Source organism: Danio rerio, chromosome 5 (assembly GCF_052040795.2).
Source record: "Danio rerio strain M-AB ecotype USA chromosome 5, GRCz13ab, whole genome shotgun sequence".
Taxonomy (NCBI): domain Eukaryota; kingdom Metazoa; phylum Chordata; class Actinopteri; order Cypriniformes; family Danionidae; genus Danio; species Danio rerio.
Window position 1 is genome coordinate 64,726,862 of NC_141025.1, and position 16,657 is coordinate 64,743,518.

The following is a 16,657-nucleotide window of genomic DNA, read 5'->3' on the forward strand; positions in this document are numbered from 1 at the left end:
GAATGCTTAATTACATGTTATTTACCTAGATATTTATATATTTATGCATAATACATATTTTAATTACCTGTGTATTGTTGCCATATAAGTCTCTGCGAAAGCTGCATTGGCATTATATGAATAAACTAATATTAAGTTGTATATATTTAAATCTGCTACCATACTGCTACAGTACTGATGAACATCAGTGGTAAACAATATAATTACCACAAAAAATTAACTCAAACATAATTTGCTGTTGTTGACTTGATTTAAAAAAAAATAAGTATATTAGAATTGTTTCATGATTTTCTCGTGAAATTCCTTAAGAACCTTAAATATTTATTTAGAGCTGGAGAAATAAGAGCGTCTTAATAAAGTTGGGATATTTTTTGCTTTTTGTGAAATAATTAAACGATGTTTAGCCAAACCATAACAATCGATTTGAGATATGAAGAAAGGCGTGAAGTGGAGTGTGTCGCGCGCTCTGATTGGTCTATTCAGCTGAAGCGCTCATCATCTGCAGACAGTTGGAGAACACACTCACAGAGCTCAACACACTCTGAAAGAGAGAGAGGCACATCTTCATCGAGATATTCTTCACTCATAGTTTTACTGGACAACAAGCTTCAAACTTCACAAAGCTGTCGTCTCCAATCGCTATGGACTGTCGAAACGTAAGTGAAGTCCGTGTTTGTATTTGTACAGCTTATAAACAAAAACTTATGAATTATGCACTGAGCTATTTGGGTACTAATGACAGCGTCATAAAATCAAGTGATATGCCATAAAGTTTGCTATATTCGTGAATTTTTTTTTTTTTTTTTTGTATATATTCTTCAGCAGTTTCTCATATCCATACAGTAAAATGAACAATAAATGTCAACAATAATTCAGCGAAAGCTATAAACCAACTTAAATTGAGTTATTATTTTAGGATTACGGAACTGCTGGCCATCAAATTACATTAAGAAATAAATAATTAAAAACGTGAGACCAAAAAAAAAAAAAAAAAACATTATAATTATCTAGTCAGATTAATCAGCTAAAACCAACCATTATCTAAGTGAATGTTGACAAGAGGATTTAAAAGAGAAGCTGGTGAAGGTGGGGAGGTGGATTTTAATCATGTTTAAGTTGTATCAATGTTATTGCAGAAGGACAACTTAAACAGATTGATTTATTAAAACAGATTTACAGTTTGTAGTATGTCTTGGTTTTAAAACTGTTTATATATTCACAGCCAGGTCTGAAATGTGTGTGACGGGGATGTGCTGTGTGTGCAGTTGTGTTTGATGAGAAGGGTCACTGATTTGACGTCTGGTCATAAGAGCTGATTTTCAGAAGTGACATGTCTGTGTCTAAAGATAGACTGTTTGAATGCTTGATCAGTTCATTTTTACAAACTCAAACACAAGCACTGTGCCTCCATTTTCACATTGCATTGATCAAAATGATTAAACAGATACTGAAAGCAACAAAGTTGGCAAAATTGTTTCCCTCCCTGATTTGATTTACTGTATCTCTATGTACAGCAGGACTACAAGCAGTCGCTTTGTTACACAAGTGCGTGGGCTTGAGTTGTGTGTTTGTGGGAGGGTTCTGAAGTTTCTGGAAACAGCAATTATCCGCATATAATTCGAAGATGTGGCTGTGACTGATGAGACAGATGGTCATTTGCATGTTGCAAATTGATGGGCCGTCTTTCCGATGAGACATACTCACAAGTTAAGTTCACACAAGATGTTCCTTGATTGATGATTGGTATTAGGATAAGCACCCATATAATCTCTGTTTCTAGAAATACATTCAGATTACTATCGCTGATCTTTGGTGTTCAAATCTCACAAATCACAGACCATGAAGATACTGGCACACAAAGGGCTTTGTGTGGAATGATCACAGTGAACCCTTGTTTTTTTTTTTGTGCAACATATCTTTGTTTATGCCCATGTAATAGTGCTGAAACCTCCAGAGGTACGTCAGGCTTCCACCCCGCTCAGCTGGATCTTCGCACTGTTAGTCTGCAAAGCTTTGACTGCTTTCAGATTTAGTCCCTTGAAAGTGATGCACCCCCAGCAGGCATGGAAATTTAGTCGAGCTGTCGGAAACTTAAGGCTCGCTAGGGACCACCAACATTGAGTCCCACTGGATGAGGAGAATAAATGAATCAAAGATAATCAAACCAAAAAATATATGTGTTCCCTTAAACATGATAGTTTACCTTTAGATTTTAAGGATTTCTAATCAAAGAGACAGAAGTTTGTGAGAAAGAAAAGATAATGATATTAAATGTAAATTTCAAAGACAAATCCCTGTTGTGTTGTTCTAAATATAAAAGATAATATTTTGAAGATTGTTGGTAACTGTTTGGGTACTGTTGAAATTCTTAAAATTCTTCTTTTTAAACCTTTCTTATTTTGAGAAAAAAACAAATTTAGTTACTTATTGTGCATATAGATGACCCAAACTATCCGATTTAATGTTTAGAATAACATCAGGGTGAGTAAATGATGACATAATTTTCATTTTTGGGACAAATGATACAGTGCTCAGAATAATTAAGTACACCCCATTTTGAAAATGAATGTTTTTTTTTTCCATTTCTCTGTAAATTTAGGCCATGTATTTTGGTCCATTGAAACAAAACAGATTTATTAAATAGATACATTATTAAAATAATGTTTTAGTCACCAAACGTATTTAGAAATTGAAAGATAAAACAATTAAATAAATAAAAAATATTGCAAAAATAAATTACAACCTACAAAATTTTCCTCTTTTTTTAAATTTGTATTTAATATATTTTTCCATAACACATAAATTTGGCTGTTCTACTTTTTAGACTGGTAAGTTATTTTGTTAGATAAGCTCTGGATTTGGCTTCAGTACTGACTAATCTATTGTATATGCACAAATATAATATTGTATAGCCTCCTATTAAAAATATGAATTTAAAATACAGATTTGTGAGGGGTGTACTTATATATGCTAAGCACTGTACCAATAATTACAGTACAGTGTTCTTTTTTTTTTTGTCTTGCAACTTACAGTTGCTTCATTACAGCATGAAGCAGTAATAGCAAAAGCATGTATTTAAAAAATATTTTTTAAATATACAAGGAATTTTAAGGAAAGAGTAAATCATACCTTTCCCAGAGATGGGTTGCGGCTGGAAGGGCATCCGCTGCGTAAAAACGTGCTGGATAAGTTGGCGGTTCATTCCGCTGTGGTGACCCCGGGTTAATAAAGGGACTAAGCTGACAAGAAAATAAATGAATGAATGAGTAAATCATACCTTGTTCAAAAATGACCCATACAGGGTGCCTGAAAAGCACAGTTGCCGATGTCAAAACCTCAAACCGTCATACTGTTACTCCCAATAGAATATTTTAATAGAACCCCCAGCAAAAACTAGATGATAATAGTACCTTTAAACAGATCCTTAGGAAGTGCTGACCATAAGGTGCTGACCTTATGTTCTGACATGACTGTGACAATACTTCACCATTATTCACCCCAGCAAACAACACTTTAAAAGTGAAAAGATTCCACACAATCTTTAGATGAACCAACACACTCGATTATTTTGGTTTGACTCAACGTTTCTGTTAAAATCTCATTTTAGTACTGTTGTACATGCTTGTAAAACAGTTACTGTATGTTCTATCAGAAGAATCACCTCTAGGCCCTGTTTCCATCTGCAATTTCATTGATTTGATCACACTTTTTTGCCTGGTATTAACGTGCATTTGAATGTGTCTTCTGGGATTTGTGTTCTTCTGATTCCATCAAACCTTTTGTCTTATTGTACATCAATTACACAGAAGCAGTTATTACGATGCACAAGTATGGAATAAATTGATCTATATTACCTAGATTATAAGTGAGCAAAAATGCAAATGAAAAGGATGTGTATGGCAAAGACAATTTCAATTGTAAACCGTGTGATTGAGCACAACACAGTGAAGTGTATTCACATATTGCGTCTTTAGTGTGCAAGTTTTTATTTCAAATGGAGATGTGCGGCATGCATGCATAATTATGAAATGTGAAATGCTCTGGGGAACATGACTTTATAAGTATGTTGGTGAAGGCACCGATATGCCTCTTGTTTTTTACATAATTTTAGATGCGATATTAGGGCTGGGTGATTAATCAAAAAGTAATCGAAATCGACATTCAGAACCTATAATCGATCAAATTTTTCATGGTCAATTTTTTCATTTACTATCTCTGCCACATGTGGAGTCACATGACCCCGCTCTGTTAGGGTTAATTTAGACTTATTATATTGATCTGATATTATACTTCAGCCAAGCACATGCATATGGTCAGGCACAGCCATTGCATGCCCGCGTATCTTTAAAAAAAATGTAACTACACATCACATTGATGCATAGCGCTAGCGTTGTGATTGGTTGGTTTGGTAGCAGTGACGAGGCAATGTGTTTTAATTTCAGTTATTAGCTTTGATGTTTAATAAAGAATCAAAGATATTAGATAGTGTGTGTGTGCTTTAATTATTTTCAAATATTGTAATGCACCCAACTTTTAAAAAAGCATACTTACTGTACAAACCTGTCAGTGAACTATGAGGGCAAAAAAATCAAATAAGTTAAAATTAAAAAATTTAATCGCCCAGCCCAGGGGTACCCAAACTCGGTCCTGGAGGGCCGGTGTCCTGCGAAGTTTAGTTCCGACCCCAATCAGACACACCTGGGCTAGCTAATCAAGCTCTTATCAGGCTTTATAGAAACATCCTTGCAGATGTGTTGAGGCAAGTTGAAGCTGAAATCAGGACACCGGCCCTCCAGGACCAAGTTTGGACATCCCTGGCCTAGCCCTATGCCATATGTGATTTGCGAAAGGCCCCTAAAGCAGTTAAAGAGCCTTTTTGGGGGTTTTATAAAACAATACAAAAGCAATTTGTTTAAAAAAAAGGGGTCAAAATGTTTTAGACCCCATTAAAATTGCCTCAAATGCCTCAAATGTTCACTTGTGATCAGCGGTTTATCACAAAGTGCATTATCCCCCCGCAAGAGCCCCTCACAGTGTATATGAGTGCCTTGTCATATAGTCTTCTTTAGTTAATTTCTCATTAAAAGAATTGACTGCCATAACATTTTTAATCGGTTTTACAAATAAAAATACATTAAAATCAAAATGACACCTGCACTGTTTTCCTACTTCTTCAAGTTTGGGAAATCCTGTTCTGGTTTATTGTGGTCAATCAACTTGATTAAACGAATGACAGTGAAACTAAAATGTACAATGACTGATTTTTTTTTTTTTTTTTTATAATTAACAACATTTGAAAACAGTTAAAAAATAGGCCATTCCCTTTGTTTCTGGTCATGTAAATAAGAGCAAGACGTTATTCAATTTTTTTTCTGTTATTTAATAAAACAGCTTAACTTTATAATGAGAGACCAAATAGGAAGTGATTTTGCAGTTCATTTATCCATTCATTATCCTGCGGCTTAGTTCCTTTATTCATCAGGGGTCGCCACAGAAATGAATTGAACAGCGAAATGAACCGCCAACTTGTCCAGCATGTGTTTTACAGAGGGGATGCCCTTTCCGCTGCATACCAGTTCTGGGAAACACCCATACTCACTCATTCTCACACACAAACAGTCATACACTACAGCCTGTTTAGTTTATTCAGTTCAGTCATAGCGCAAACACAAACACAGGGGGAACATGCAAAGTCCACACGAAAATGCCAACTGTCCCAGCCGTTACTCAAACCAGCAACCTTTTTTCTTTGAGGTGACAGTGCTAACCACTGAGCCACCATCTTGTCCCAGAGTATAAGATATAAATAACTAAAAATGAAAGTCAAATTATATTCTCAGCTCATTGCCTAAGCTCATTGCTCATTCACAGCTTATTGCCTAAAAGATTAGTTTTGATGTAGAACATTTACTAAATATCTTCATGGAACATGCTTATGACTTTTGGCATTAAAGCAAAAAATCTTGCTGTGAGGCGACAGTGCTAACCACTGAGCCACCATGTCACCCCTGATTTTGCAGTTCTTATTTCAAATTTGGTTTTGTTCATGTATGAATTATATAAAACTGAAACATATTTTATGTTTGGGATGTAATGGTTTATAGTATTTATAATGGTCATTAAATCAAAGTGAACAATCCATACAATCCAGTTGGCATTTCTGTGTGGAGTTTGCATGTTCTCCCGTGTTGTCGTGGGTTTCCTCTGGGGCTCTGGTTTTCCCCATAGTTTAAAGACATGCACAATAGGTGAATTGAATAAACTAAATTGGCCGTAGTGGATGTGTTTAATAAAGTTTCCCAGTACTGGGTTGCAGCTGGAAGGCCATGCACAGCATAATTCATTTGCTGGATAAGTTGGCGATTCACTCTGCTGTGGCGACCCCTGATGAATAAAGGGACTAAGCTGAGGGAAAATTAATGAATAAAAAATGTTTTTACTTTTTTTAAAACGTGAGTTGTTGCTTAAGAAAAATACCGAAATAAGCAAAACTGGTCAAATCGGAATTCTGGGCATTAAATAAAATTGCAAGAAAAGGTGGATTGGGAGAGTAGGAAGATGCAAGGAAAGCTTGGGACTTTGAGGAAGTGAATCCTTTATATGTATGAACGCCCATCTACTACGCCAGTTGTTGTGATTAATACATACAGTGAAGTCAAAATTATTAGCCCAAATAGAGCAACAAATTTTTCACAGTATTTCCTATCATATTTTTTCTTCTGGAAAAAAGTCTTCATTCTTTTTATGTTGGCTAGAATGAAAACTGCTTAAAATTTTAGAAATGATTTTAAGGTCAATATTATTAGCCCCCTTAAGCAATATTTAGTTTCAAAGGTTCAAAGGCTACAAAACAACCCATCATTTTACAAAGATTTGCCTAATTACCATAACTTGTAACCTAGTTAAGCCGTTAAATGTGACTTTAAGCTGAATACTAGAATCTAGAAACATTTCTAGTAAAATATTTTATACTATCATCATGGCGAAGATAAATCAGTTATTAGAAATTAACTATTAAACTATTATGATTAGATATGTGATAAAAAAAAGTCTTTCTGTTGGGGGAAAATGTTTACAGGTGGCTAATAATTCAGGAGGGCTAATAATTCTTACCTCAACTGTATTACACCTCATTGAATATTAACAAACTGCTTTAAAGTCTTTCTGTCATTATCCAGTAAACAGAGGAACCATTAACCATTCTTGCAGGACATCACTTGGTTCCTTTTGGTGAATTCTGCTCTCCAATCTGTCGCATTTTACACATGATGTTCTTGATACAGATTGCCCTTGTGGGATTTTATAGAGTGCGAAAGTTTGTTGACACTTTAGTGTACTGTACATCTTGACACAGATCTGTTACTGTTCTTCCGCCATGTAGTCACAGCTAAAATGGCTGCCTGTGTTTTATTGGTTTGATCTGAATTGCAGGAAGGATGCAGTCAGCCACAGGACGAGGACATCATGGACATTCCCCTTGATGACCCAGCTGCAAACAAAGCTGCCGCTAAGATTCAAGCTGGTTTCCGAGGTCACATGACCAGGAAGAAAATGAAGGATGACAAGCCTAGAGAAGAGGTTAGCAGCATGGACAGTACATCAAAATACATTAGCCATGGGTGACTTTAGGAATACTACAAACAAGACCAGGAACAGGATTGTTATTGGTTGGTGATCCTAAAAATAAAATGCTAGACAACAGTATTACATGTTTTTGTTTAAATAATTAAGAATATGAATCTATAACGGAAGCTTTAAAAAACTGTTCAGTTACTTATAAATGTAAAACTAAAAAATTAATAAAAGCTAGGATAAACATAATAAGTAATTATTTTTTATTTTAATTTATTTTAGTATTTTTTCTTTTTTTTACAATTTTTTTTTTAAACCTCACAATTTATGTCAAAATTCGGAGATTTACACAACACAGACTCATTCTGAAAACGTAGACCTATATACATTTCTTGGAAATTACGCATTATGTAGCCAGCAGTATGTATGGCTACATTTCGTCTTTAAAATAAACACTACGGGGCAGTATGATGCTGTTCCTTTTCGTGCTTAATAGCTGACCGCTTACCTCCATATGGACTGCTTTCCCACTGTTACCAGTTTGTGCGAGGAGTTGACCATGATGATGAGGTTCGAGTGCTGTGAAGAACGGTTCCAGAAGGTGGGTAAGATAATAACAGAAGCCAAAAAATAAATGAAGAAAAGAACAGTGTGAGAGTGTGGTAAAATCTGAAAATGTGGTAAAAATCAGACGAGGGCTTCTTATTTTGTATTACTTTTTAAAACTGTCTGTTGGCTTTAGGGAAGTTGGTGAGTGGTTCAGTCGGCGCTTTTAAATATTCTAAAATCTGATCCGGCACCTTATTATGCCGATCTGCCAATTCACACGTCCCCGCCTCCATCCCACACCTCCTCATCTCACCCCCCTTCAGTCATTAGTTTCATCTATATCACAAACCACCCCACCCCCACACGAAATGAGAATGGCACTCGTGAGAGAAATTTAAGATCTGAAATTATACACAGCGGCCTCTGGTGGATGCGCGAAAACAAAATGTATACAGGGGTACGTTTTCAGAATAAGCCTGCGTTGGATTTACATGTTAATTCTTAATATTTCTTCTTATTGTGATTTTATATTTTTTACAACAATTTTTAATTTTTATACTGTTAAAAACAAATTAGTCCTGCTGAGAATTTTTAAATATTTTTCAAACATTTCCCTAGTGCTGTTTTATGGAACGAGTTATTATACGTGTATTATTTGAAATATTTGAAAAAAGAATAGATTTCACATGGAGGTTAATAACTTTGTCATCAACTGTATATAAACTCACCACTGCAAGTTTAAAACTGTAAAATAGAAACTTTATGAACAGAAGAAATTATGAGAAACTCAGAAAACTCAGGCTCATTTTGATAACGTACCCCTATATAAATTTCTGGACAGAACAAAATACATCCAAGAAAACTACGTTTTGCAGTTTTTGCAAATCCACCAAAGACCACTGTGTACGTTTTTGAGATTTCAAATTTTTCTCGCTAGTGACTACCACGCCTGCTGTTCTCTTGTAAATCCACCAAAGGCCACTGTCGACTGACTGACTAATTGGTAGTGTTTTATAAAGCACAGATTGACCAGCGCCAACCACCTTCCCCAAACCCAAGAGAAATCAATCCAGAAAAATAAAAGCCCTGGTCTGACTTTCACCCTATTATTTACTTGTTTATTTGATTTTTTAGCTTTTGTTTTTGTCCTACCTGCTTTCAGGAACTGTTCTTCACTGAACTTGAACCATATGGAGGTAATTGGTCAGCTTGTAAGAGAGAAAAGGAACAGCATCATACCACCCTGTAGAGTTCGTTTTAAAGACGAAATGCAGCCATACCCACTTATGGCTACATAATTCACGATCTCCATAAATGTTTATAGGGCTACGTTTTCAGAATGAGCCAATGTTGAAAAAATCTGAATTGTCTATTTACCTTTGTTTTTTTTACTCCAGCTTTCAAACATTATTCCATATATTTAAAATAACATTTATAAATGAAATTAACTTTTAAATTAAATTAGAAATGATTTACAGGTTATATGCACTGATTGCACATGCAAATGATTCATAACACATCAATGATTAAATCTTCTTCAAATCTGCTTTATACTCTAAGCACATTACCAAATTGGTTATGCGCTTATTGTCAATAACTCAATGGCCTGTCATCAGGTTTTAATTTTCAATTATAGCATCCCCCATTTGTACATTCCCAGTAAGTACACTCAAAAAATAGCCAACTTAAAAATATCAATCAAAAATGTATTTAAGTAAAAAATATGATGTAGTATCATTGAATCAATCTAAAGTAAATGCATTATACCACTTTATACCTTTATTACAGCACAAAAGAGTCACCATTTAAAAAAACAAAATGAAAAAAAATACTGCTAGTGTAATTGTTAAGCACCCCTTCATTATCCCATTTCAGGTTTAATATACATCTGAAAGTGTCACTCCTAGCAAATTAAAGCAGATCCTAATCAATCTTTATATTTAGCAACAATAGCCAGATTCTTTGGCACGGCTGCTTTCACAAACTCTCCACAATCCTGGAATCTGCATTTTCCCAGCAGACTTCAGTATGGTTAAAATGGTATCCTAGCAATACCGCCTTAATTGCTTGTTGCTAAGCAATAATACAGATGGTACCCCGTTAATGTCATGTAAGCACCCTTCTCCGTTAGATTGCCTGTGTATGGTAATGCTCCTAACGTCTGACTCAAACCAAAGCTATTTAACTGAATTTGATTAGGCTGTTAAGAAATGCATTTAAGTTGGGATTTAATCATTTCTCAGCAAGTCAGCAACAAAACACAGTCATTTGTAAATGCCAGCCTTTCATTTTTCAGGGATATGTTTAAAACAAAAAAACACATGTGTCATCTGTTTCAGAAACAACGCGAGCCGAAGTAGCTAAGAAGAGCACCATCACGACCGCCCAATAGCACATCACTGCAATAACCAGAGCTCTTTTGTTTATAAAGAACCCTTCAGTGTATGATATGAAAGCATTAATGTACATCTACATGCAGAGTTTGCCACCCGACTAGCAGACTCACTCACACATTCCTCTTCTTCCTTTAGCATCTGATTGGCTGTTTCTAACTTGAAACGGATTCACAGCATGACATTAGCGATTCATTTTATGATAGAAACCTGTTTGTGATCTGTCTGCTTTCGAATCCTGAAGAGTTTTCTTCTTCCTCTTCTTCTTCTTCTTCTTCTTCTTTTTCTTCTTCTTCTTCTTCTTCTTGTTGCTTCAAGCAAGGCGAGCCAAATACTCTGTCTGGAGATTTGTTGATTTGTTTGAAGTTGTGCTTTACTTCTTTGGCTGTACTGAATCTTACAAATACACAAGTATGCATTTACTGGATGTTGATGTTTTTTCTAGCATAAATTTTGTTTATGCCTGTTTAATAAAGCTAATTAAGTTCCACATATTGCTTTGTGTTCACTTGATTACTTATTATTGGCATTTCAGTGTTGAAGGTAATGAATATGTGGTACCACACTGCTTAAAGGGGGTGTTCATAAGAAGTAAACTCATAAGAGTTACCAAGACACCATAACTTGTCATAAATCTGTCATAAACATGATGGTCACAAAACCATTATAACTGTGTTATGAATAGTTTTCTGATCACTTTTTCAGTGAAAGAATATTTTTGTCATTGCAATATCTCAGTGAAAGTGTCATTACTCTTTCAAATAATGTTATACAGCATAATTAATATTTAATGGCATTTTAATGACTAAATCAATTTGTACCACAGGAACTAAGATTATTGTGAATTTGAAGAGGAGACAAAACCAGGAGGATTTTGGGGTATTTTCAAAGCAAAATGCTTTATTAAGAACTCACCATCGCTGTGGCATTCATTGAACAGTCTCTGTACTACTGAAGCTAGCACTCAGTTAAATACACAATTTAGTGGGCAGTGATTATTACTGAAAACTAAACTGCCATTACAGGTTTAGTTCACAAATCTTGTTTTTTGGGCTTTGCATAAAAGTATCCTGCGGTTAAACAATGTTTGGAACTAACAATATGCCTTTCACACATATGCAATCAGACCTGATGTGCCTAGCACTTATAATTTGCATTACATTGGATAAATGATACTGTCCCTTGCACGCAGGCCCTCAAACCTGCTCCCTCAGAATCCATCTTACAAAAACATATGTAATCTTTCAAGGTCAAGAAAAATATTAATGATACTTTTATGCTGTCCGAATAATGTCAAGTTTTCATGAAGACAAAGACAGATTGTATATTTGTTACTGTCAAATTTTCAAAGCAAAGGCATTTCAAACAATGTCACCTTTGCAATTAAAATGGCATAACTGGGCAGATGACACATAATGAAATTTGTCATAAGCATCCATAAAATATCATTCATATTTTTGATGTATCTTGTCATAATTATAAAGGTTTCATGATAGTCTTATGTACCCCTTAAAGTAAAGTGCTTCCAAAAATATCACCACAATAACGACATTTCTTTCATTTATTGTCCATCTAACTTGTTTCACTAGTTTCTTTCTTCTGTAGAACACAAACAAGATATTTTGAAGAATGTTGGAAACCTGTAGCCAGTGCTTAAATTTGCCGGATCATGTTCTGGAAAATGTCAGATATTCCTGGTATTTGTTCAGTATTTATTTTAATTGATCCGGCATTAACATTAACATTAGTCACCATACGGAAGTAAAAGTCACGTTTAACTATTAGCCCTCAACAATATTTTCTGCCAATCGGCTTTCTTAAGTTTACAGACACTCTCATTGGTTGTTGATTGTTTCACACGCAATGAGCAGCGAAACACCCCTTTGAAACTACCCCTTTAATTGCAGCTCAGATATGTTTTTAATCAATTGCACATAAGCAAGTTGTGCAGTACACAGAGAATTCAGTGCATTTTTTCCAGACAGCATGTTACTGAGACATGTGATTCAGTCAAGTATTCCCACAGCTTAATCAATCTTTCAAACAGTGAGACTGTAGCCTTCAAATAGCACATATGCTCATTAAAAATGGATTTACTCAAACGCACTCCTTGCATGTTGTGCTTCCTCTGCGAATCTTTGTGGTGCATTTGTGTTTCTGTACCTGCTCAATTGTATCAGATCATCTGTTGTACAATACAACATTTTCCCTCGTGCATGGCATTAACAGTGCTAAGGTCACATACTGATAAAACATATAGCGCAGATGTGCTTTAAGTCACTTTGGATAAAAGCATCCTTCAAATGCATGCAGCTAAATGTAATGTAAATGTCAGTGGACTGAGTCCGTGCCCTATTGCTTGATGCTTTAAATAAGGAGGTTTATAACACCTGTAGAAAGCTCTGTTGGTATTGCAGTTCATTTCACTTGAGGTTACTTTACTGGTACAGGAAACCAGAGAAAAATCTGAAATGTGCCATTTTAAAAGAAAATGCTTAAAGGAAATATCCATACAAATATTACAATTCAATCGTATGTTTTGTATTGTAACAGAAGAAATAATGTACTGTAGGTTTTGCTTGCATACAATGGAGATAAATGACCTAGGATGAGGAGTAACAGAATACATCACTAAAACAAAAATACTGCAGTTGCATTTTAAATTAATAGTAACAAAAGAACAGTTACATCTGAAAAGTGTTTCTCATTTATTTTATATTTAAAAATAAAACAACATGAAAAATAGTACAATATATAGAGGAGAATGGAGACGTGGAGCAGCTACAACGTAACTTATTACAATTCCACATATATTATGGTAACACTTATGTTTAAGTCACAATTCATGCTAATAACTACTAGCTTAGTATATACCTGCCCATTATTAAGATATTCACTGTTTATTAGTAGTTATAAAGTATAGTCATCATCTACATCCCCAATTCAACCCAATACCTAAACCCTACTAACTATTAATAATCAACTAATTAGTAGTTTGTTAAGCTAATAGTAAAGCTTTGTTAATAGCATGAGTTGTGACAGGAAATTGTTACCTATATTATCATGCACTGAATACAATAATACACGGGTAATTAAAATATGTATTATGCATACATATATAAATATGTAGGTACATAACATGTAATTAAGCATTCGAAAACATTACACAACAGCAGTTTCCACAAATGAGTCATGAAAATTAAAATGTGATCATAAAAGATGTGCTTTTATACACTGGTCACCTTATTAGGTAAACCATGCTAGTGCCAGGTTGGACCTCCTTTTGCCTTCAAAGCTGCCTAAATCCTTCGTCGATTCAACAAGCTACTGGAAATATTCCTCAGAGATTTTGGTCTATATTGACAAAATAGCATCATGCATTTGCTGCAGATTTGTTGGCTCCTTTTCCACCACATGCCAAAGGTGCTTTACTGGATTGAGATCTGGTGACTGTGGAGGCAATTTGAGTATAGTAAACTCATTTCATGTTCAAGAAACCAGTCTGAGATGATTTGTGCTTTATGACATGGCACACTATCCTGCTGAAGTCGCTAAGATGGGTAAACTGTGGTCATAAATATATTGACATGGTCAGCAACAATACTCAGATAGGCCGTGGTGTTGACACCATGCTAAATTGGTAATAATGGGTCCAAAGTGTTCCAAGAAAATATTTCAACACCATTACACCACCAGCAGCAGCCTAAACTGTTGATACAAGGCAGGATGGATCCATGCTTTCATATTGTTGATGCCAAATTTTGAGCCTATACCCTCCGAATGTCACAGTGGAAGCCGAGACTCATCAGACCAGGCATCATTTTTTAAATCTTATATTGTCCAATTTTGGTGAGCCTGTGTGAATTGTAGTCTCAGTTCCCCTTCATATGGGAACTATGACGTGTGTCTGTATAAACAGACTTTGGGAGTGCTTTAGATGACCAATCTTTTCTGAAGATATAAAAACGGGCCAATGAAATGCCAATTGAATTGGCGGAGTTTAGCTCCACAGCTGAAACTGATGAGCCAATTAGGGCTATATTAGTCGGCCCGTTTTTATATCTTCCGAAAAGATTGGTCGTCTAAAGCACTCCCAAAGTCTTAGTTCCCTATTCGGGGAACGTGGGTTATGTACATAACTTGGACGTTTCCTGTTCTTAGCTGACAGGAGTGGCACCTGGTGTGGTCTTCTGCTACCTCAAGGTTGGACGTATTGTTCCTTCAGAGATGCTCTTCTGCATACCTCGGTTGTAAAGCGTGATTATTTGAGTTACTGTTGCATTTCTATCTCGAACCAGTCTGGATATTCTCCAACACTAACAACCATGCCACATTCAAAGTCACCGAAATCACCTTTCATTCTCTTTCTGATGCTCTGTTTGAACTGCAGCAGATTGTCTTGACCATGTCTACAATGCACTGAGTTGCTGCTATGTGATGGGCTGATTAGAAATTAGTGTCAACGAGCAGTTGGATTGGTGTACCTAATAAAGTGGCCGGCAAGTGTATGTACAGTACACGTTATAGCATTGTTGCTGGGTATCTGATAAATGTGGGTTTAATATATTAAAATAATGGGTTTCCACGAAAAAAAAAAAAAAAAAAACAACGTCTTCAAGTATCTGAAGAAACTGCTAAAAGAGTTCCCCACTCTCCCCAACACAAAATCTAGTCCAAATAGCTTTTGTTAGTTTGTGCCCATTTAAAAACTTATCACATTATCCATCCTTTCAGTTTTCCAAAATTTGTGCATCCTCTGTGGGGTCATGGAACAAGTCATCTCGTTTTAGATTATAGCTTTTCCGGTTTAGATTTTGTTGAAGCGGATAGCCTATGTTTTTTAAAGCAGCATGCTGTTATCTCTTATAATTACAGCACTGCTGTAACCTACACTACAACATATTATATAAATACTTAAATTACATGTTTAAACGACAACAAATATTGAGTCAGAATACACCTATCTTTTTTTTTCTCGTTTTTTTCGCATGTCATTTTAGTTCCGACATCTACCAGCAGGGTCTAACTAAAACATCAGCCAAACCCTGACACTTCTTCTGTTTTGTTTATTTTTAATATACCCTGGTCAAAGAGGAATTTTACCAGTAGGTTATTTAGTTGACATCCCAGTCTTCCCACAGACTGCTCTTTGTCTGGCAATGAAAGAGTTCCTCTAGAACTCATGTTTTAATTACAGTACACAACTCACAATGGAAAGGGGAAAGTAGAGCGTGTTGTAATTATCTCTTCCTGCCCTTTCCCTTGACAGAGTTTTTTATTACATTTACACGGCCTCCTCAGTGACAAGAAGCAGTTAATATGGAGCAGTGGCAAGACTGCTGCGAGCCATGCATGTGTAAAAGGCATACAATGCGATTTAAAAAGCTGAAAAGTGGGTAGAATTATATAATGTAAAAAGGTCGAAAATGAACTGCCAAAGCTTTTAACTGTAAATTATTCATATTAAAAATTCTGATCTTTTTAGCTATATTAATTGCACATGTAACAGATTAGGGCGGTTAGGGGGGACATTTTGAAGAAGAGTGATTTGAAGAAAGCTAATAACCTGTAAGTAACCATTGACTTTCGTATTAAGGAAACAATTAGTATGGATGTCAATGGTAACAGATTTCCAACATTCCTCAATATTAGGGGTGTAATGATTCACCTTACTCACACTACGATTCATGATACTAATCTCACGATTCACGATTTAGTCATGAAACAAATTTAAGGTGAACAAGAGCCCTTTCATTTGTTCCAAAATGCTGCACTTTTTTTTGCAAAATAATGCCATAACTAAATAGCTTTTTTAAAAACTAATTTAAAAAAAGAAGAAGAATAGAAACTAAAGACTCATTAATATAAACAAACTAAAACTGAGACTGTGCTGGGATTTTATTAAAAAAAAAAAAAGAAAATAAATATCAGCATATCTATGTTTTCTGGCATAAGCTCAGGATCCTGCTAAAAAAAAGCACTTTCATTGGAGGTTGAGATGGCTGGAGTGGAGAAGTAAGCCTTTCCTATACCAGAGAGCAGCGTGTACAGAGGTGGTCAATAGGTCCTCTGCTCCACGGGACTAATCACTGGCATAAATAAAATTATTATAAAATTACTAATTATATAGTAGGATAAAGACA

The 16,657-nt window shown here is 35.3% G+C and overlaps 1 protein-coding gene and 1 long non-coding RNA gene across 3 annotated transcripts; one reads left to right on the top strand and one right to left on the bottom strand.

Moving 5' to 3' along the window:
• The first annotated feature begins 503 nt into the window (after positions 1–503).
• nrgna (neurogranin (protein kinase C substrate, RC3) a) lies at positions 504–11,008 on the top strand. Its single transcript, NM_001302620.1, is given in 3 exon segments — positions 504–656; positions 7,432–7,578; positions 10,461–11,008. Coding segments are annotated over 3 exon segments (183 nt in total). The 5' UTR covers positions 504–641; the 3' UTR covers positions 10,482–11,008.
• Positions 10,761–16,417, bottom strand: LOC147844439 (uncharacterized). Of its 2 annotated transcripts, none has more exons than XR_015491904.1 (2): positions 14,606–16,417; positions 10,761–14,288 (listed from the first exon to the last, which is right to left on the bottom strand). It is a non-coding gene; the product is annotated as an uncharacterized LOC147844439 (long non-coding RNA). The 2 variants fall into 2 exon arrangements; XR_015491905.1 differs by having other exon boundaries at positions 10,761–13,748; positions 14,606–15,101.
• Between the last annotated feature and the right edge of the window lie 240 nt (positions 16,418–16,657).